The sequence below is a fragment of the Crocuta crocuta genome, unplaced genomic scaffold (genome assembly GCF_008692635.1).
Source record: "Crocuta crocuta isolate KB4526 unplaced genomic scaffold, BGI_CrCroc_1.0 scaffold457, whole genome shotgun sequence".
NCBI classification, from domain to species: domain Eukaryota; kingdom Metazoa; phylum Chordata; class Mammalia; order Carnivora; family Hyaenidae; genus Crocuta; species Crocuta crocuta.
Genome location: NW_027531318.1, coordinates 2,020,840 through 2,043,783, shown reverse-complemented (window position 1 = coordinate 2,043,783; position 22,944 = coordinate 2,020,840). Strand labels below are relative to the sequence as shown.

Sequence of the window (22,944 nt, the reverse complement as noted above, 5' to 3'; positions counted from 1 at the left end):
ACCCAAGGATTGACAACTTAGTACATTCAAGGTAATATTTTTTAATTTAAGTAGTAATCTTAAGATTAGTTATTATTTTTAAAACACATTTACATAGCAATTATTAAAGAAATTGCATGACCAAACACTAGTCTATACCAGAATATCTGTGATAAATAACGCAAATACTGAAATTTTCAAGGTGACCATACTTAACAAAGACTTCTATACTGCAGTGCTGTTGAAAATGTCATCCCAGTCTCCGGTGAAGAACAGAAATAGAGTATGCCTTTGGAAATTCTTAAACAATTTGAGAGAATTATTTTATGTCTGTTAACTCTAATTATAGATGAAATAAAATCAAATAAAACACAAGCCACTTCTTCCTTATAACTAATTTAAATTGTATTTTACATTGTAATGGTCCATCACAGAATGAAAAAGAAAACAAATCTAGTCCTTCACCAAGGAAGTTTGAGGAGCGAAGGTCTACTGTGTTAACAGGTAGAAGGTAGACTATCAGAACATAAGGGAAGGAAATCAGAACCGGCACTAGGGATTACATTTCTGGTCTGGAGGCTGACTTGAACATACCTCCCAACTTACCTGCCTGAATATTCCCACCTACATATGAACTACTTCCTGCTGTGAAAGTACTTGAAATTAATTTATCCTTGGGATAAAGAACACAACCAAATTAGAGAAAACTTTTAGCTGAAAAGTATTTTGTTAGCATTTTCCTCTTCCTGTTTTACAATGGATCCCTGAAGGTAACCATTCTGTATTCATTTCAGTATCTCAAATTCTGTCTAGAATGGAAGAGATGCTCAATAAACATATCTGGGCTACATTAAAGAAAATGATGCTGTTACAGAAAACATTAAATACAGCTTTGTTTCAGTCTGGAGCTTCTACAACAGAAATCTCTACAATTACTGCTAATAACAAAATGCCTGAGAACAATAGTCATCATTTGACTGTCCCCTTAAAAAGAAGTGTTACTGGGGGGCACCTAGCTGGCTGAGGTGGTTAAGCAGTTAAGTGTCTGACTCTTGATTTCAGCTCAGATCATGATCTCACTTCCTGAGTTTGAGCCCCACATCCAGCCCCACAACAGAGCTCTCTGGCCCTCTCTCTCTGCCCATCTCCCATTTGAGCTCTCTCAAAATAAACATTTTTTAAAAGTTGTTGTTAAAAACTAAAATAAATTAAGGTGTTGCTTATCAATTTTTCATAACAAGTCAAGCAATATACTAGACATTCCAATGCAAGGAATATCAGAATTCTGAAATATAGACTACAGATTCTGTAATTCCCTCACTCCAGGTGAATTTCTGATTTTATACTATGTGCTTTTATTATATTGACTAAGCTCTTCCTGGGGTGGCAGTCAAGTGAATGCCATCCAACATTAAACAGTTGGTTATGAAACTCACAAATCTCTAGTGGCTTTCAGAGTGTGAATTTCTGTACCTATCTTAGAAATAATACTACCATTGTCTTGTGTCTGAAGAGCAATCTCTCTGCACTGTCTCTTTACACCTTTTACACTCAGTTGTTTTTCTCAAAATCTAAATTTTACCTTATTTTCACTCAATAGTGTTGATTCAGGAGAACTTGAGTTCCTTTTCCACATTTTATATTAATTTCCCAGTTAAAATTTATTAGTATTTTCCATCATAATCAAGGCAAGTGTTAACTCAAGGGTGTGTACCACAGAAAAAAACAATAAAAATTATGAGGTTATAATTACTGCAAATTTTTGCCACATGGAAATGCTCTTTGTCACATGCCTTTAAACACCATCTATTCTATACAGTGGTGATTTCCAAATTCTTATCGCCAACTCTGATCTTTCCCTTGAGCTTCAGACCTACACATCCAATCACCTACTGGACATCTCTGCTTAGAAGTCTCAAAGGCACTGCAAAATCAGTTAAATGCCCCAACAGGAAAGAGACCTGACTGCCCCCAACCCTGTATCCTCATCCCACTCCTAAGTCTTCTACTTCTTCTATTCAAATAAACCTCGCACAGTGAGTGGAACCTCCATACCCCCTCCCCTACTTGCTCTAGTTACAACTCTAAAAGTCACCCTTAATACTTGCTTTGCCCTCTTTCCTCACAGCCTGAAATCCTAGAAATTCTAACTCCAAATGCATCTCAACTCCATTCATATTTCCCCAACTCTATTTGAGACTGAGCCACCATCATCTCTTCACTGGATGGCAATCTTCTCATTGGCCTTTCTCCCCTTTCTGGCCCATACACAATGCATTCTTCCCAAAGCAATCTTCTTAAAAATATATATCTAAATATATTGCACATGTGGCTCCCTCTGCCTAGAGTCCTCTGCCCACAGCTGTTCTCCTCAACTGAAACCCAGCCCACCTGACTCCTGAGAGCTGGCTTTCCCAACCAGGTTAAAGAATCCCCCACTACCTCACCTATTTTCCATCACACCCCAAACTCACTCCCCTTGGTGTCTTTTCCTCATTACAAGGAGAGCTCTGCAAGATCAGAGACCCCTCCCCCATATATCCTCAGTACCTCCAGCTGTTTCTCAAATATGTTAGTGACTGAAAGGTATTTACTGAATAAAATAAAGATAAAACAAATGAATCAGTGAATCTGTAAGATCTTCTGAACTTTTGCTCAAACAAAAGTTATAATGGTAGTTTGATATACAAACAAGGGGCATCAATACATATGAATTGTTTACAATTATAAATGGCACTAAGCTCTTGACATTTTAATAAAATTTCACTTCAGAAGTCTTAGTAATCTAACATAATTAAATATAGTTAAAATCCACATATTTTACTAACCAAACTAACTTCTTTCTCCAACATCAACTGAGAATGAAAATGTTTATTATTTGGAACCAGACAGTAGCCCAAAGAAGTGAAAGAAATCTATAAGTTTAGGAAACAAATTTGACCCTCCCACTTTAAAATGGGCACACAACCGTATCTATCTTGCAGCCTTGATACAAAGGTGTAACCATATCCTGCTACAGTGTGTACTATAATGACGTTGAATTACACTTAATTTTCTTATTTATTCAATTTAAACTAAAAACAGGGGTGCCTGGGTGACTCAGTTGATTAAGCATCCAACTTCAGCTCAGGTCCTGATCTCACAGCTCACGAGTTCGAGCCCTGCATCAGACTCTGTGATGACAGCTCAGAGCCTGGAGCCTCCTTTGGATTCTGTGTCTCCCTCCCTCTCTCTCTGTCCCTCCCCTGCTCACTCTGTCTCTCTCTCTCTCTAAAAAAATAAATATTTTAAAAAGGTAAACTAAAAACAAAAATTCACCCATTTCTCACTGCCCTCCATGTAATCGCTAATCTATTCTCTAGGTCTATAAGTTGAGGGTAGGGAGATGTTCTCTTTTTTAGATTCCACATATAATAGAGATCATATGGTATATGCCTTTTTCTTATGTACTTTACTTAGCATAATGCCTTTGAGGCCCATCCATATTGTCACAAATGGCAAGATTACATTATTTTAGTGCTGGATAACATTGCCTTATATCTGAACACCACAATTTCTTTATCCATTCATCCATCAGGGGACAATTAAGTTGTTTCCATGTCTTGGTTACTGTAAATAATGCTGCAATGAACATGCCAAATATATATTTTCGTTTTCTTCAGATAAATGCCCAGAAGTAAAATGGCTGGATCACATGGTAGTTCTATTTTTACTTTTTTGAGAACCCCCCATATGTTTTCCATAGTAAACCAATGTACATTCCCACAGGGAATGCACAAGGGTTCCCTTTTCTCCACATCCTCACCAGCATTGTTATTTCTTATCTTTTTTTATAATTGTGCTTCTAACAAGTGTGAAGGGCCATCTCATTGTGGCTTTGCACTTCTCTGATCATTAATAAGACTGAGCATCTTTCCATACATCTGTTGACCATCTTTTGTCTTTTTTGGAAAAAAAGTCTATTTAGATCTTCTGCCCATTTTTTAATCAGATTGTTGGGTTTTTTGTTTTGTTTTGTTTTGTTTTTTGTTTTTGCTACTGAGCTGTATGAGTTCTTTATATATTTTGGATATTAGACTCTTATCACATATATGATTTGCAATTATTTTCTCACATTTGGTAGGTTGCCGTTTTCATTTTGTTCATGGCTTCCTTTGCTTTTTAGTTTGAAGTAGCTCCAAAATATTTTTAGTTTTACTAGTAGATTCATTCTGGAATTATACAAGGATCTAAGGATATGAAGCCCTGCCAGTTTTCCTCTTTCTCCAATATAAAATCCAGGAGGAAAAAAAAAATCTGGTACTTTCTATATCATTTCTATCCTTATGAATACTTGTGTGAATGAATTAAATAAATGGGATGATCTTCTGCATCGTATATAATTACTTTGAAATTATTCAGATAATATTAATGAAGAAGAAGAAACTAATTTATCCATCTTCTTCCTTTTTTTCTTTGTGTGATAACGTTTTATTACATACACAAAAAGTTGAATTTTACATATTTCACTCAAGATACTAAAGGAAAATTTAGGAAAAATATTTTTAAAGATGCAAATTATTATAAAGCATGTTTGGTAACAACATTTATTCTGGAGTGCTTGTTTTGAGATATGCTATTTTTCTGGAGAATGGTCAATGTCGACAGGGTAATATTTTAAATATTTAAATTTAATATTTTAAAATTGAAAACAAGGTCTGCCTCCCCACCCCCTACCCCACAGCTGTACTGAGATACAGTTGACATACAAGTTTGAGGTGTAGAACGTGTTGATTTGATACACCTATATATATTGCAAAATAATTACTACCTTAGTGTTAGCTAATATCAGTATCACATCACATAATTAACATTTCTTCTTTGTGGTGAGAATGTTTAAGATCTATTCTTAGCAATTTTTAGCATTTAATATAGTATTATTAACTATAATCACTATGCTGCACATTAGATCCCCAGAATTTATTCATCTTAAATTCGTATCCTTTGACCAACATCACCTTTTTTTCCCAGCTCAGAGGGCCTGGTAATCACAATTCTAGATTCTGTTTCTATGAGTTCAGCTTTTTAAAATTCCATATGTGATATCACATAGTATGTGTCTTTCTCTGACTTATTTCACTTAACATAATGCCCTCAAAGAGGTCCATCCATGTTAGCATAAATGGCAAGGTGTCCTTCTTTCCTATGGCTGAATAATATTCCATTACACACAGAGACACACACACACACACACAGACACAGACACAAACACACACACACACACACACACACACACACACAGATATGAGATCTTCTTATCCATTCATATGTTGATGTGCAGTTAGGTTGTTTCCATACCTCAGCTACTGCAATGAACATGGGAATGGAGCTACCTCTTTGATATAATGACTTCCTTTAGATATATACCAATAAGTGGGATTGCTGGATTATATGTTAGTCTTTTTTAATTTTTTGAGGGACTCCCACATTGTTTCCCATAGTGGCAGCCCAAATTCACATTCCATCCAACAATGCATAAGTGTTCTTTTTTTTCTAACCCTCACCAGCACTTGTTATCTCTTGTTTTTTAATGATAGCCATTCTAACAAGTATGAGGTGATAGCTTATTGTGATTTTTTTATTTTACTTTTTAAAAAAAGTTTTTAAGTGTTTATTTTTGAGAGAGAGACAAAGTGCAAGCTGGGGAAGAGAGAGAGAGGGAGACACAGAACCTGAAGCAGGCTCCAGGCTGTCAGCACAGAGCCTGAAGCGGGGCTAGAATTCACGAACTGCGACATCATGACAGGAGCCGAAGTCGGATGCTTAACCGACTGAGCCTCCCGGCCACCTCAGCCTATTGTGATTTTAACAGGCATGTCCCTGATGATTAGTGATATTGACCACCTCTTCATCATATATCTGTTGGCCATTTGTAAGAATTCTTTAGAAAAATGTCTATTTAGCTGCTCTGCCCATTTTTTTAATTGGATTTTTTGTGTTTTTGCTATTGAATGTTACGAATTCTTTATATATTTTGGATATTAATCCCTTATCAAATATATGTTTTGCAAGGATTTTCTCCCACTCCATTGGTTGGCTTTTCATTTTTTGATGAGCAGAAGCTTTTTTACTTGATGTAGTCCCACTTCTTTATTTTTGCTTTTGTTAACTCTGCTTTTGATGTCAAGTCTATTTGTGTTTTGCTTTGTTTTAACGATACAGTCCTTGATGGCTCTCAAACACTAAAAATTGAAACTGGGATCTTCACTTTTTTTCTGTTCAGAAGAACATGCACATAGATAGTATACTGGAAATCCTCAAATTCCAAGGATTCAGAGAATAATGTATTTCTTCCAACAACTATTGCTGAGAACATATTACCAAGCTCTTTTCAAATTGATAGAAATGTAAATTTTAAAAAAGGCAAATGAAAATAAGTATTATAGAATTTTTTTATAAAAAAGATTTAAGATAATGTGGCTTGTTTTTAAATCATTAGAAACTAGTATTAAAAGAATGAATGTTAACTAAATTTAACAATGATGGTGTTGGTGACATGACAAACAATGATGACGACAATTGCCACTTACTGGGGCCTTATTTTGCCAAAGAACGCTGAAAACTTCACACAAATTCCCAGATTTAAACCCAAATTTACACAACTTTACAAGGAAGGTACAATCATTACCCTCCACTTAGAGATAGGAAAACTGACATTAGAGAGATTAAATGATTTGATGCAGCTCATACAGTAAAGAAGTCATGGAGCTGGGACTCAAACACAGGCAGTGTGACTTCTCACCCACCGAACAAAATGCCCATCTTTGACAAAGTAACATAAAAGCAACGTGCACCCAACCAAGGAACCAAGCCCTGGCCTACAATTAATATGATAACTGAACGAGTGAGACACTTTCCCCTACTTTTACTGACTCTGGGTGGCCCTAGACAAGCACAGTCTTGGCTGCTTTCCCTAGGAAAGCTCATGACAGTAGGCTGTCACCAATTTCAAAACTCCTAATGCTTATGAAGAGCCTTTCCAATAGAATGCTCATGCAGAAGGCCAAGCCCCCTTCTCTGTCTCTTCTACAAGCACTTCTTATCACCACCACCTCTGTTACACCTGGCCCAGCACTCCCCAACCCATCCACCCACAAATCAATGAGCTGTGGGCAAACCAGTACCCATAAAATATCTAAATGCTGGGAAACAATCTCTCTGAATTAATTAATTAGCATTTGGTGCTGTACTCAGCATTTAATTTAAATATTTTCTTCTTTAAAGCCTAACTAAAATAAATCCATTTAGGAGGAAATTAATCAAGTCATCTAGTTAATGAAGTCTATTTATACAAATCATTTCAATTCCAAGTTACCAAACTCTTTAATCAGTCCTTCCCTACGCCAATTCACATTAAAGTTTAAAAAGATGATTCTTAGGGGCACCTGAGTGGCTTAGTCGGTTAAGCATCCGACTTTCGCTTAGGTCATGATCTCGCAGTTCGTGGGTTCGAGCCCCGCGTCGGGCTCTGGGCTGACTGCCAGCTCAGAGCCTGGAGCCTACTTCAGAGCCTGTATCTCCCTCTCTCTCTGACCCTCCCCTGCTCACGCTGTCTCCCTCTCTCCTAGAAATAAATAAAAATATTAAAAAAAAAAAAGATGATTCTATTCTAAGTTATATTTAGAAATGCCTAACACTTTCTTCATATTGGAATTAGGAAGACACAGAATTATGGAGACTTTACAAAACAGAACATCAGAAAACCCCCAGTTAATCACATACTCCACTCTCACTGATAACCACTGACACTTTTCAGTGTGTCCTTTCAAACTTTTTCTGACACACATAATGATTTCTACTAAAATTAGACCATATTTCATATGTTGGCTTAGCCTGATTGTCAACAAATTTGTATGTGATTCATGAATTAATCTGCACTTCAATTCCAAACATCAACGCACCTCCAAAGTCACAAAATCAAGTCTAAACCCTTCATCTCCCACCCTGTCCCAAAGCTAGCCTCCTTGCAGCACTCACTGCCCTGGTGAAGAGCCCACCTCCAGACTTCAGCGAGTAAACCACTCTGAGACCTCCCTCCTCCCCACCATCTGCACCTGGTCCAGCCTCCATCCATCCAACACCTCCTACGGCAAAACATTCTAACTGGTATCCGTGCACCACTCAGCCTCCCATCCATTCATCCTCACACTGCATCCAGGGAGACATTTCTCAAATGTAAATCTGACCACCTAACATCCGATTTTTACTCACCTGCCCTTCAGATTCAGCTTGATCATATTTTTTAGGCAAATCTTGCTTCACCCTGACTCGGTCAGGGTACTTTCGTACCTTCCACCTTCCACAGCACCTTTCGTTTTCCTCAGACCATTATTTGTTAGTAACTCTACACTTAATTTCTGTGATTAATTCCAACTCTCACAATATACCATGAGGCCCTAGAAAGGAGGAACCATGTCTACTTTTGTTTGACACTACATAACAACACTGAGCATAATGCCTGGCACATACTAGGTGCTCAGTAAACTGGTTAAATTAATAATAGAAATAATAGTCTTACTATCTTTCAAAGGAAATATTACATGTGCTTATTATGATGATGAAGATGATGAGATCCTAGTTCACAAAAATTCTCTCACATGCTTAGTAATAAGTAATGTATTCATGGACCAAGTCTTCAAAAAAAAATTAACTGGGGAGGGGGTGGGGAGAATAAAAAGAAAGTTATCGTAGGAACTCCTCAGCCCACTCCTACCTCCAGGATATGGACATTCCAAAAATAACTGACCTCATGCTGCAATTTAGTGTTTTAGTCTTGACAACAAAGGAATTTAAATCTCAAAACTTTCTCTTCTCATGCGCCTGTTTTGGCGATGTATTAAATAAGGAGAAAAACTGAGTCTTTAAAGAAATTAGATTTGTTGCAATTATGAGCTGTGAGCTCTCACTACAATTTAAGCAGCAAGCCATTTCTTCACAGAGTGGGGCTTATTAATGCTTTAACAACTCACTTCGATATCACCAAATTCATTTTAACAATGCTTATTCCAGATCCAAAAATATGTTCTTCATTCTCATCTGAAAACTGTACAGACTATGACTGCTTTCAGTATAAAAACAACAGAGTGCTTCTCTCCACATTATCAATAACTAGGGCACAGAATGTGTAACGCCCTTTTTAAAGTCTAAGTGTACATGTTTCCCACAGATAAGCAGGATATACTTGTGCCATCACCTCACTGGACACTGATGTTTTTTTATGGCTTGATGCCAAAACAAGTAAAATAATGATTTACACATAGGAAACAAATAATAACACCTAAAACAGTAGAAAATGACGAACTTTTAAAATGAAACCATGTTCCTGGGGCACCTGGGTGGCTCAGTTGGTTAAACATCTGACTTCAGATCAGGTCATGATCTCATGGTTCATGGGTTCAAGCCTGGCTCAGAGCCAGGAGCCATTTTCTGTGCCTCCCTCTCTCTCTCTCCCTTCCCTTACTCATGCTCTGTCTCTATCCCTCTCTCAAAGATAAATATTAAAAATTAATTAATTATTGATTGATTAAAGAATATTCCTTACCTGAAAGTTGTGCCATGCATATATTTCAAAAGCAAGATTTACTACAACACATTTTGGCAATACTAATAGAAATCTGACAGGGCAGTAATATTATGAACATAAGAGGCACAAAAATGACAATAGTTTATAAGTTAGAAGCTATTTATCAATGAGAAGAATAATGAGAACGTGTGATATGTGCCTCTGTACTAGCTTTATCCTACATGCAGAAATTAGTGCTTGCCCATGATCCCAATTAATTTTTCAAGTTTCCTTTTCTCAGCATGCTGAGACACTGACCAGACTGCCCCCCAGAAAATTCTTCCCAACCAGCAACAGTCCCCACAACAATCCTCCATGCTGCCTGGGGTCCAGTGTCCATTCCTCAAGTTCATACAAACTTCCAGAAAGAGTTTAAATTACTATTCCATTCAACCCTTCCTCCACAACGAGCAAGGAACAGATAATGGAAGATATTTCCCAAGGTCATCACCAAAATAGCACATGCATGACATCATTCTTGGTCAAAACAAAATGACACCCAAAAGTGACAAAGAAAATGTTTGTTACTGCATCTTAAGTCACCTTCAGCACCAAAGGTAAGAAAAGGAAGATGGTGACATGTGGAAGAAAAAGACATTCTTCTCGCTGCTCACGCACACAGAAGTGCACTTCTCCTCAACTCTAAGCTCTGAACCAGCCTGCCCGAAATCTCTATTTAAATGTTTTACCATCAGTCTCATGCAACTGCCATGCAGAAGGAAGTGAATAAGAGACATTTTTTTTTCTGTAATCTATTTGCAAACTTCGAGTTTCATTGTAGTACATGGAGGAATGACAGGAGGGACCTAGACTGATTTGCGGGGAACTGAAGGAAGGTTCACTAAAATAATAAATAACGAGGACCACACTGGAAAGAAAGTCAGACAAGAAACGGCTTGGCACTTGGGAAAGCTCATATAGTCAAATGCATTACAGCTGTTCTTTTTTTTTTTTCCCCTGTAGTTAGTATCTTTTAATATAAAAAGAGTGTTTACAAATAAATAAGGAAAGTATTAATCAACAAAAGAATAAAACAGGCAAAGGACACTAGCTGACATTTCTCAGAAAAATAAGTGTAAACAGCTAATAAACATATTAAAATTGCTCAATTACTAGTATTCACAAATTGCAAATTAGAACAACAATACACCATCTTTTAACCTATCAACTTGGCAAAATTTGTCTGAGGTAATACCCATTCCCATTGATAGTAGGCTTGTAAATTATTATGAACTTTCTGGAAAGTATCTTGGTGAAACATATTAAGAGGTTTACAAAGTTCTGACTCTTTGACCAGTAACCCTACTTCTGGGAATGTATCAGAAGGAAATAAGAAGAAATATGAATAAAGATATATGTTTAAGAATTCTCATCAAAGAGTTATTCATAATGATAAAAAATTGGAAAAATCAAAATTATTAAATAAAAGGGAAATGAATTATGCAACATCCATACAGAATATTTTTAATCATTAAAGATAACATTTTCAAAAGTTATTTTTAAATGTCAGAAATGATCAAATGTAACAGGATAAAAAACTACTCATTATGATCCTCTTTCTGTGAAAATTTTTTGGTAGGATTATAGGTGATATTTTTTTCATTATACACATCTATGTTTTTCCAAGTTTTCACATTGACAAAATAGTTTTTATTCTTTAAAACCCAAAATGAGAATTTAAAAATGATACTTAATTGTCTTATTCCCAGTAGGAACTACAAACAAGTCCGTTTTTTATTTCCTCAGAGAGTGAAAACGATGGACTTCAAGAAACCGCCAGCATTACAGCTGTTCTAATAGGTGCTACAGATAATATGAAAACCATTTCAGGTTTTCATCATTTGCGAAAAATGTCAATTGAGAAAACAGAGAATTAGATTCTAAGGGTAAATAAAACCCATGACAGCATACACACTCTGATCCTCTGTTCCCTTTCACTGGAAAGCAGCAATGCAGAGAAGGGACAAACAAAACAGGGCATCTTTATATGCCCAAAGTAGATCTAGAATATTCTAGGTCTTAGAAAATCAAACCTACTCCAAGATGCCAAAAACAACCCAGGTAAATGCCATTTTGAATAAACTTGGGCAAACCCCTGGCCATTGGTATTGTATAGGCACTAAAGGAAAACTTCCTCAGTGCTGTGCATTAAACTCCAATAATTAAAGGATGATGAGCAAAACGAGGTACTAATTAGGTACTACAATTTTCTTTTGCTATCATTTGAATTACTGCCTCTTAATCCTAATGTCCCTCTATAAAAAGTAATTTTTCATAATTTCACAAACTCACAGTGACTGACTATATCATTCACCTTTGAAAGAAACTTTCCCATCAGAGACGCTGACGGCAGGGCCATTGAAACATGGCCTCAAAGTGTAGTGGGCCTAAATACCAGCTGAAGGGTTTATAAAACGCAGTTGCCCCAGCCTGGCTACTGAAGAGCCTGCCTGCCTAGGCTAGGTTTCTGCATTTTAAATACACACCAGCACATTTTCATTAAGCAAGACAATTTTTAGGGGAATTTTATTAAGAGAACGGCAACGCCAGTTTTAACCTAAAAGCAAAACAAGTGTCAAAATCCTTACTCAGACTTGCTGCCAAAAATAGCTGAAAATGCTCCAGGATGATTAAATCAGAGTCGGATTTCAGAGTCATGGAAAGGAGCCATACAACTGACTACATGCAAACCCTTCGGTCTGAATAATGCATCTGACAATACCATAAATTTAAGTGTTGAGATTTGGGATTATTAATTTTATTTTTATAGTTACAACTTCAAATGGGTCCTTTAAGAAAATCATTCAAAACTTTAGTCATATAAATTTAAGTATTTCTGTGCAAAAACAAATACAAAATTTTTAAAAAATAATATTTCTGAACAAATAAAACAATAATTTAAGTTATTTCAGACGGTGGTACACAGTACTGTCTAGCATTTTTCTATTTGGAAAATGAATTTAATCTGCATGACATAAAACTCCCTAAAAACATTTCATTTATTAATAGTTAAAACATTCTTTTTCAGGTGTACTTGGGTGGCTTAGTCAGTTGGACATCCGACTTAAGTTCAGGTCATGATCTCATGGTTTGTGAGTTCAAGCCCCACTCACACTCTGTCTCTCAAAAATGGATAAAACACATTTAAAAATATAAAACATTCTTCTTCAGGTTAAAGGATTTTTTTAACTTGAATAGGATATACAATAAAAAATTCTAGAAAAGTATAGATTTGGGGCTGCCTGGGTGGCTCAGTGGGTTGAGCATCCAAATTCAGCTCAGGTTATGATCTCACAGTTTGTGAGTTCAAGCCCTATAGCAGGCTCTATGCTGACAGCTTGGAGCCTGGAGCCTGCTTCAGATTCTGCCTGCCTACCTGCCCCTCCTTCCCTCTCTCTCTCTCAATCTCTCTCTCTCTCTCTCTCTCTCTGTGTGTGTGTGTGTCCCTCTGCTTGTGCTCTCGCTCTCTCTCTCAAAAATAAGTAAACTTTAAAAATGTAGATTTGTCATGATCAAATTCACAAAACATAAAATAAATATAAATACAAAAATTAAATACAGTTTAAGTATCTTCTGATTTTAATATGCAACTATTTTAGAAGATCATTCAGTTTGCCTCTTTTGTGTGACCTAATTCTTTTGTGTGACCTAATAGATCTTATGTGCAACCTCCATTCTTTTGTGTGACCTAATAGTTAATTGTCTTAAAAGAAGAGCATTATTTCCAGTTCCTGAGTAACAAATTATCCCAAAGACCTAAACAACAGTATCAACCACCTTAACCTAAGTGATCTCCATAGAACACCCAAATCCAGCTGCAGAACACACTTTTCAAGGACACATGGATCATCCACCAAAATTTCCTACACTGAAAACTCAAAAGATTTTTTTAATCATACTGTTGAACATCTACATCTCAAAGATTCTACCTATTCAAAATGTGAATACTGTGGAGAGGGTATTTGCTGGTTGAGGTGCCAGGAGGAAGGGTGAGAAACTGTAATCTGTACTCCACGAACCCATAAAGCATGACTGCAGGTGTTGAGTACACACGAGTACACTGAGCTCAGTGTTCTCAGGAGCACTGACACAGTGCTCAACAACCCAAAGTCCACAGTGGGTTACTCCAGGCAACACACCAGAGCAAGGCCCAACACAGAGGCAGTCTTATAAGCTAATTCTTATTCACTCTGTTGAAAGGCCCAAAGTCAAAGTGTGAAGTAGAATACCAACTTGAGGCAAAACCTAAGTCTGTACACAATCAGAAAGGCAACACAGGCAGATAAATGCAGGCGTGCTCAGAACACAAGAATGCCAAAGACAAAAGTACACAGATGACCAACCTCAGCTTTCCCCACGGTAACTAACTACCCAAAACAAATACCATACCAGAGGCCATAATTTCCTAACACGAAATACCACATGCAGCTATGTTGACATAGCCATGGTTAATGGGCACAGAAATATATTTACAATCAACTCAAAGAAAAAAAGTAGGCTACTATTCAATCCTTCTTATTTAAAAGAAAAAGGGTCTGTGACTGTATCTAAACAGAAAGAAAGCTCAGGATGCAAAGCCCACTCAAATAACAAGACGGATGAGCTTTGGGCAGCAATGGAATCACAAGTGATTACTTCCTTCTTTGTAGGTTCCTTTTCTTCACAAGAAGCTATATGATTTTTATATGGAAGGAAGGAAGGAAGGAAGGAACGAAGGAAGGAAGGAAGGAAGGAAGGAAGGAAGGAAGGAAGGAAGGAAGGAGAGAAAAGGGGACAACAGGAAAATATTGAAAGATTACTATAATCTTAGTATATCACTTTGTAATATTATGGCTGGCCAAGGGCAGCTGTTTGAATTCTTCATGAACCCTTTAAGCTTTGAAGCTGAACTACACAATAAACTGACTGTAATTTAAGTCTCTAGATAAGTGGACTACAGGGAAAGGATTTGAGAGTCACCTTATCCCTGGCTCACTGAAAAGTCCAAAAATAAGTGACACCAAGAGAAATAGCAGCAAATCATAAACGGGCAGAAAGTTCTGCATTTTTGACACAATGTGTTCCTGGCCCTCAGGAGCTGCAGGAACAAATCCTGCAATGACAGGTGCTAGTGAATCAAATACCCCTGAATTTGCACACCATTTGGTGCCTGAAAATATTCACCTTCCTTAAGATTTCAAGAAAACATAGAAGACACCCACCAATTCTGAACCAGCTACTATGCCATCAGCAAAGTAGGAGCAGAGAAGACAGGACAGCTACATTTAGGCAGCTCCCAGCCAAGTTCTCCAAGAGGGAGGATGCGGCAGAGGGCCGAAAAGGGGAGGGGGGAGGGAAGGAGGGAGGAAGAGAGAGAGAGAAGGAGAGGGAGAGAGAGAGAGAGAAGAAGGAGGAGGAGGAGGAGGAAGGAAAAGAAAGGGAGGGAAAGAGAGAGAGGAAGGAGGAGGAAAGGGGGGAAGGAGAGGGAGAGGGCAGGCAGAGGGAAGAAGGGAGAGAGAGAGAGGGAGGGAGAGAAAGCTCCCCAGGAAGAACCAGAGAGAGTACCAGTAACCTTGCCAGCTTCCAACCCCAAGATGACACACTGTATATGCAGCTGGCAGCCCCTCCGTGATCTCGTCACAGCTCGAACACAAACGACGATGTGGCCAAAGCCTGCTAAGCCCTGGCACCTCGTGACTTCCACATGCAGAGCCAAACACCCTGTCACAAATTCTTAAAATACTGAGTGTCATTTCTTTTCCTCCTCCTCCTCTTCCTCCTCCTCATTCCCTCAAAGAGCACAGACAAAAGGGTGGGTACAAGGAGGCCAGTAANGGAAAAAAAAAAAAAAAAACCACACATACTAACTGATGATGGCACTGCGGTGTGAAAGCCCACCGAGAGCAGCACTGAGGGAAGCATGGTTTCTGAAAGCAGAGCACACGGCGGGAGCAGGCCGGGGATGCACCTGCCCCCTCTGTAGCCCACACTGCACAGGCCAGCTGTTGGCACGGGCCAGCGCTCGGATCAGACCTTGGAGACCTTGCACTAGCACACCCTGAAATGGACCTCAGCTGTCAAGGAAGTTGTTAGATTTGGTTAAAATAAAAGGAAAAAATGGCATGGGAGCTTCTTAAAGGTTTTTCTATTTAAAAAGCTGCAATTTTAAAATTCCAAAATGTAGTAAACCTAATAAAGCCCAAATGTCAAGAAAAGTATTATACTCTCCATTTCAGGGTAATGAAGACTCACAATACTTGTTATAAAACAAACATAGCAGTGTGAGTGGCCCTAAGGTTCTTTACAGTATGTGTCTGAACAGGAAGGGAAGTACTCCCATCTACTCCCTCCCTCCCCAGTCTTCACTAAATGCATCCAGAGCGGCTTCCCTGGACTTGAACTCACCCTGTCTTTATCATCTGCTACATCACAGAGGGTGTCGTCAAGGTCTAGTATTCCTCCGTCTCCATGTTCAAGTCTGTGCACCTGTATCCAGTAGTTTGGATCCTGCAGAGAACAGAAACATCAAATACAGCAAGTTAGCATCACCAAAGGAAATGCAACAAGCTAAACTGTGATAATTCCCTGCCCATAAAGAGGAATCCACAACATCAACAATATTGCAACTGGCTGAAAATTCAGGTAGTTCCCTGTCTCTGCTGTTGTCAGGTTCTCTTTTAAGATGGACTCATGCATACTCTCTCTGAGCTGCTGAGGCACAGTTGTGACAGGAACAGAAACTAGCCTAAGTCACTGCCTAAAAAATATTGGTTTCTTAAAGTATGCTGGGTTTTCCATTGTCCACCATGAAACAATTTTTAAATCTTCTCAATCCAATCCATACAGATCATCTCATAAGCAGGGAACATCTATCACCATGTCTGAAAAACTCATGTTACAGCCTATCTGGGGAAAAAAAGGAGGTTGCACACCCCACTGGCTCCATGCACGTCCTAAAAACAGGTATAAATGTACTAATTTAGAATAATGCTGACAATACCATTAGTAAGCAAAGCAAGCTCAGAACAATGTTATGTGGTTGGAGTCTATTTTTGTAAAAGCAAAGCTAGATACAATTGTATATGCACATATAAAAATATTCCCAAAAATACACACCAAAATGATCAGTGGTTATACCTAAGGAGTGGGATTGGGAGAGAAGGAAGATAGAGGACTCCATTTTAAACTTTGTACACTTCTTCGTAGGGTGTGTTCACACTTGAATATGTATACACACATCTACAAACACACATACATATGCAAACATACACATACATATCCATACACACTATAATACGAAACCATGCTTTAAAATAATATTTGAGGGGTGCCTCGGTGGCTCAGTCGGTTCAGCGTCTGACTTCGGCTCAGGTCATGATCACATGGTTCGTGGGTTCGAACCCTACGTCGGGCTCTGTGCTGCCAGCTCAGAGCCTGGAGCCTGCTTCAGATTCTGTGTCTCCCTCTCTTTCTCTGACCCTTCCCTGCTCATACTGTTTCTCTCTCTTTCTCAGAAATTTTAAAGTAATAATAATAATATTTGAGGGTCGCCTGGGTGACTCAGTTGGTTAAGCGCCAGACCTCAGCTCAGGTTATGATCTCACAGTTCGTGGGCTCAAGCCCCAAACTGGGTTCTGTGCTGATAGCTCAGAGCCTGGAGCCTGCTTCAGATTCTGTGTCTCCCTCTCTCTCTCTGCCCCTCACCCTCGTGCACTTGGTCTGTCTGTCTCTCTCCCTCTCTCTCTCCCTCCCTCCCTCAAAAATAAACATTAAAACATGTTTAAATCATTTGAAAAAGAACATAATTGTTTTAAGTTTCTACAATCATTCTCATTTGCACACTTGAATGAAAATATACTAGACTGTATTTTTTTTTTACCATTAGCTACAAATGATCCACAATCCAGAATTACTAATATAAAGTTCAATTTGAGTTAACAATCCACTTTTCCCATCTGAACAGCAATGTTTGGTATGGCTCTTTCATGAAAGAAAAGCTGGTGGGGAAGAGGGAAGATGAGTGATTTTAGACTGCAGCTTCTGGAACCGCACCCTACATCCACTGACTCACACCTTGAGGCCAAGGAATTCATACCCATAAGAAGCCCTCCAAGAGAATCTCTAACACCTGAGAATCACTAAAATGAACACTTCTTAAAAAATACTGAATTGCCAATCCTTGTCACTTTTTCACCATCAGAGAAAGCAGCTCAGACCCTAATTCTCAGTCATTAAACATTACCGTGAAAACCACTAGTGCAAAGAGCCTATAGTTACCCTGCAACCTCATTTATCTGGATTTCTGTCAAGGGAGAGTCAGTACTCAAACTGACTGTTCATCCAGAAAACAGACTAAATTTGTCAAACACAACACATATCTACCCTCCGAGAGAAATCGGGAATAATCAATATCCTGCGGGTGAATAAAACAAGCTATTATTTTGTAGCCACTTAGAACAGGGCCATCCTGCCCTCCACTTCCCACCAAGGAAGCTGTAGGATGACCTAATCAATTTAAATATCAACTTTCATTTCTGAAACGCTTTTATACACAAGGAAGCAGACTGACCTCTAAAATGCAACTTACAAAACCTGCTCTTTAAGCTTCCCAATCCTCCACACTTGCTCCATATGAAGTCATAACCTACAGCCTCTCTAGAATATTTGGAGCTACTCCTTCTAAATAAGTTCCCTCCTAGCAATGTTCTCAACCTCTTGATTTTTGTATTTCAGAACTTGCTGTGTTCCAGCCTTTCTCCATCAGTTCGTTCCCCTTTCACAGCCTGTATTAAGTCCTGCCTACCTGTCTGCCTGCTACCCATGGAGGCCCAGGGCCTCTACTACCCAGAGCTGCACCTTATCATCTGGGCTAATCCTTCTCACCCATCATGACAACCCAGTCATCATCTTCTCCAAGAGCCTTTCCTGACCAGAAAGCCCCCAAAACAGATTAGAAGTCTATCTCTAGCCTCACCATTAATGTTTCTAAAAACCATAGCAGTATGCGGGCACCTGGGTGGCTTAGTCGGTTAAGCATCCGACTTTCGCTTAGGTCATGATCTCGCGGTTCGTGGGTTCGAGCCCCGCGTCGGGCTTTGTGCTGACTGCCAGCTCAGAGCCTGGAGCCTGTTTCAGAGTCTGTGTCTCCCTCTCTCTCTGACCCTCCCCCTCTCACGCTGTCTCTCTCTCTCCTAGAAATAAATAAAACATTAAAAAAAAATTAAAAACCACAGCAGTATGGAAAATAGTACTCAGTATAAATGTGGAGCCTTTAAAAGCTATTAATATCATATCTTATACNAGAAGAAGAAGAAGAAGAAGAAGAAGAAGAAGAAGAAGAAGAAGAAGAAGAAGAAGGAAGAAGGAAGAAGAAAGAAGAAGAAGGAGGAGGAGAAGAAGAAGGAGGAGGAGGAGGAGGAAGAAGGAGGAGGAGGAGGAGGAGGAGGAGGAGAAGAATCTGTCTCACTTAGGGTGGGTANAAGAAGAAGAAGAAGAAGAAGAAGAAGAAGAAGAAGAAGAAGAAGAAGAAGAAGAAAGAAGAAAGAAGAAGAAGGAGGAGGAGGAGGAGGAGAAGAAGAAGGAGGAGAAGGAGGAGGAAGAAGGAGGAGGAGGAGGAGAATCTGTCTCACTTAGGGTGGATACATTTAAAATAACCAAAGATTTATGGGACACCTGGGTAGCTCAGTCAGTTAAGCGTCCGAATTCAGCTCAGGTTATGATCTCATAGCTTGTGAGTTCGAGTCCTGCATCAGGCTCTGTGCTGACAGCTCAGAGCCTGAAGCCTGCTTCGGATTCTGTCTCCCTCTCTCCCTCTGCCCTTTCCCTGCTCATACTGTCTCTTTCTCTCTCAAAAATAAACAAACAATTTTAAAAAACCATTTAAAATAACCAAAGATTTAAACATTAACAATAATTTTACATTACAATAACCAAAGATCCATTGCACATGAGCAAGAAACAAGGAATGAAGTTCATCTATCAAGTGGATGAAGGGAGGGCTATCAAGAGCAAATGCCCTGGCCAGACAAGGCTCCCCAAGGATGGGGCCAAGCACAGAGAAGAAACCTAGGGACAAAACCACATGAAGAATTACTGCTTCTCACCCACACTGTGAATAGGGGCTGAGACCTGGCCTAAGTTTGGAAAGAAGTGGAGGGAAAACTTCTAAGACAGGCTGAGAATGACAGCAGAGGTATAATTTGATAAGATGCCCATTCCACTGGATGCTGGTGCCCACTATATCACAGGACACAGTAAGAGAAAACAGTACTGGAAAAGTCCTAATGAAACACTGGCTCCATAAAAAAATCTCTCTAGCTCTACAGAGAGCATCATCACATTGTGCCAAAGAGCCATGAGCTTCTGTGAGTTGCGACCTGGTGGAATACACACCCACTGCCTGTTTCTCACCCATACAAGTCTCAAGAAAATTATCTGCAATTAGAAACAGTAATACCCTACTCTTGTAATAACTGTGCGTATGGTGATGGTCTGTATCCTGTCACATTTTCAAATGAGAATATATGTACATATAAGACCATAAAAAGATAACTGAAAGATTGTCTTAACTTAAAAATTAATTATTTACTATCTGCAAAGCACTCGAGGGCAAAAAGCGACAATTGTTGCCCACTGTGAGAAATTAAAATTTATCAGATAAGACATAAACAAGTTAAAAAGAGGTAGCCCATGTGTCATAAGAAAAAGAGACATAAAAATGCTTTGAGTTCAGAGGAAGGCAAGATTACTTTTGCTTGGGAAGATTCAGGAGAGGTTTACAATGAGCAGGCTGGAGGAAGGAAGAACATGGACATCATTCCAAGCAGAAGGACAGGTACAAACAGGCAGGGAGGAGCAGCAGAGTTTATTCATTACACTGAACACAAAATTGTCTCCATGACTAAAATGGAAGGTAAAAACCTCCTATCAAAGAGACGCATTTATTCTGCCTCCATCCTGAAAGCCCACTCCCAACTGCTGTAAATGTTCATTCATCAAGGTATACCCCCCAAAAACAAAGAGAACAGAGAGAGACCAGGGTGACACAGGGCTGGAGGCTGGGCGGCAGACCGGAGAAAGCGAGCCCCAAGCTCCGACCCCGTGGACACCAGGCAGCAACGTGGCTTCCTCAGCAGGGCCCCACACGGCTCTGGAACTGGGGAGGCCGAGTGCCTGGGAAGACAGGAATGAACATAGGAGGAAACCCAGCAGGATCGGTTTTCCCTCCTGACTCCACACAGCACCATGACGGCCCCAGCAGCATTCTGGAGACTTCCTCTAGATGAGGGGTGTGAACTGGGGGACAGAGCCAGAACACCTGCAGAGGTACTTGAAAATGGGGGGAGATGAGTGAACATTTATATGCTGAATGCTAAGAAATCCAGCTCTCAGCTTCTCCTTGTTCCCAGAATGCTGGCAGCTGGGTTTAGGCCACCTAGACAAGAAGCTGGAAGAGCTCTCCCTGGGCATCTGACCATCTTAAGACAAAAGGCCAGAGGAATCCAGACAGCTAGGTGACCCTCCTGTGCAGCTCTAACTTTCAAGCCCTTGCCCGCACCCTATGGTCTCGGTTATAGTTAGCACCTCTCACTCAGGCAACAACAGAGGCACAGACCCTGAGGAAAGCTCCAAGGCTGGAACAGAGGCAAAATAGAAAACACACATTGAGAGAAACAGGCTATATAAAAAGAAGATGGTTGTTAAAAAGAAAAAAAAAATCACTGATACCCTAAGAGAGTTCATGTTACATTCAGGTGGCAAAGGAAGATAAAAAGGGAGGGAAAGAGGAAAGGAAAAAATAGAGGAAAAGAAAACAAAATGTTCTTAGAAAAGTTAAAACCACTACAAGTAGAAAATCATTAGAAGAGTTGAGAGGAGTTGAAGAAATCTCCCCAGAAAGTAAAGGAAAAAAGAAGAAGATAAAAATGGGTAATAAAATAGAAGACCAGTCAAGTAAGTAAGCAGCTGAATAAAAGAAGTTCTAGAAAAAGAGAGCTGAGAAAACAGGAAAACAACAAAAACCACTCAAGTTAGTTCCCCAGGATGACAAGAGTTTCCATTTTTTAAAGGCTCTTAGAGAACCCAATACAAATTATGAAATCAGGCATAAACCAAGGCACATGAGAACAGAACAGAGAAGACAAACAGAAGATAAAACAAACAAAAAGCTTCAGAAAGTAAAATACAAGTACAACAATGAACAGGTAAGGAATCAGAACAAGTTTGGCTTTCTTAAGAGCAACACAGGAATCCAGATGACAATGGTGTTAATACTGTCTTCAAAATTCTTAAGAGAAATGGTCCCCAACCAAAAATACTACACCTCACCCAACAACCATCAGTAAAGTGCAAAGGTAGAAAAAAATTTTTTTTTAGAAATACAACTTCTCCAAAAATTGCTCTCTCTGCATCTTTCTTAGAAAAGTACTAGAAGACATGTTCCAAGGAAATAAACCATGAATGAGGATGGAATGGGATATGAAAATAAGGGGACATAACACAGAAAGAAACTCCCAGGATAAAGGGGAGTCTGATCCAGGATGTCAACCGGGCACTGGGTGTGGAAGATAACCAGTCTACATGGGAGCAGCCCAGAAACTCAAATGAGAGGTCTTCAAGATGAAGCCTAGAGAATATCCACTGTAACTGAACATACAAAGATGTTACTTTAACAACTGGCCAAGCTGGAATAGAACTGGTTGTAGATTCATAGAAGACCAAAGGAAAAGGCATTGTTTATTCCAGGAGAAACACAAAAGTCGTAAGGAAAATGTCATCAATGTATCTCTCATACAATGAAAATAATGTGAACATCAAATATTTAATCAAATTTATAACTACTTTTGAGGGAAGGAGGTCTAAAATGGGGGGGAGTGGGAGAGAAAACTCTTGTCTCTTGACAAACACAGACCCAAGTAACGGCTGTGACAGAATGGGGGCAAAGCACACGTGGAACACTGAAATAGGGTTAAATCTTTCATGTTACGTCAGAAGAAGACAACAACAAAAAAAGAAGCAACAAAAGGAGTCTACACAGAAATATGGAGGCAATGTCGAAGGTCAAGTTTAAGGCGACCTCTCAGGGAGCAGGTGCTACTCTTTTCCTAAAAAATCCCAGCAGTACTCTCTGACTAGGCACATCTATTATGTTGGGAAACAAAAATACTAGAGGGAAAGTTTGAAAAATTCCTGAAAATAACAGGGCACACAACTTGAAGTGGGCATTCGTCACTCCTATTAGATAGGTGGGCAAGACAAATGAAGTCACTTAATGACATGACAAACAAAAACCATTTCATTTTTGAAGTCAATAGAAGAGCACAAGCAATAGAAATTCTAGATTCCCTTGGTAAGTATCTAATTTACTTAAATCCAAAATATTTTTT

General features: G+C 39.1%; 1 protein-coding gene across 1 annotated transcript in view; it reads right to left on the bottom strand.

Moving 5' to 3' along the window:
- PARD3 (par-3 family cell polarity regulator) overlaps positions 1–20,805 on the bottom strand; it is a 548,282-nt gene extending 527,477 nt beyond the window's left edge. Inside the window, 3 exon segments of the mRNA XM_077771780.1 lie at positions 15,965–16,066; positions 19,479–19,624; positions 20,595–20,805. Of these exon segments, the coding sequence (XP_077627906.1) occupies positions 15,965–16,066; positions 19,479–19,624; positions 20,595–20,805 (459 nt within the window).
- Between the last annotated feature and the right edge of the window lie 2,139 nt (positions 20,806–22,944).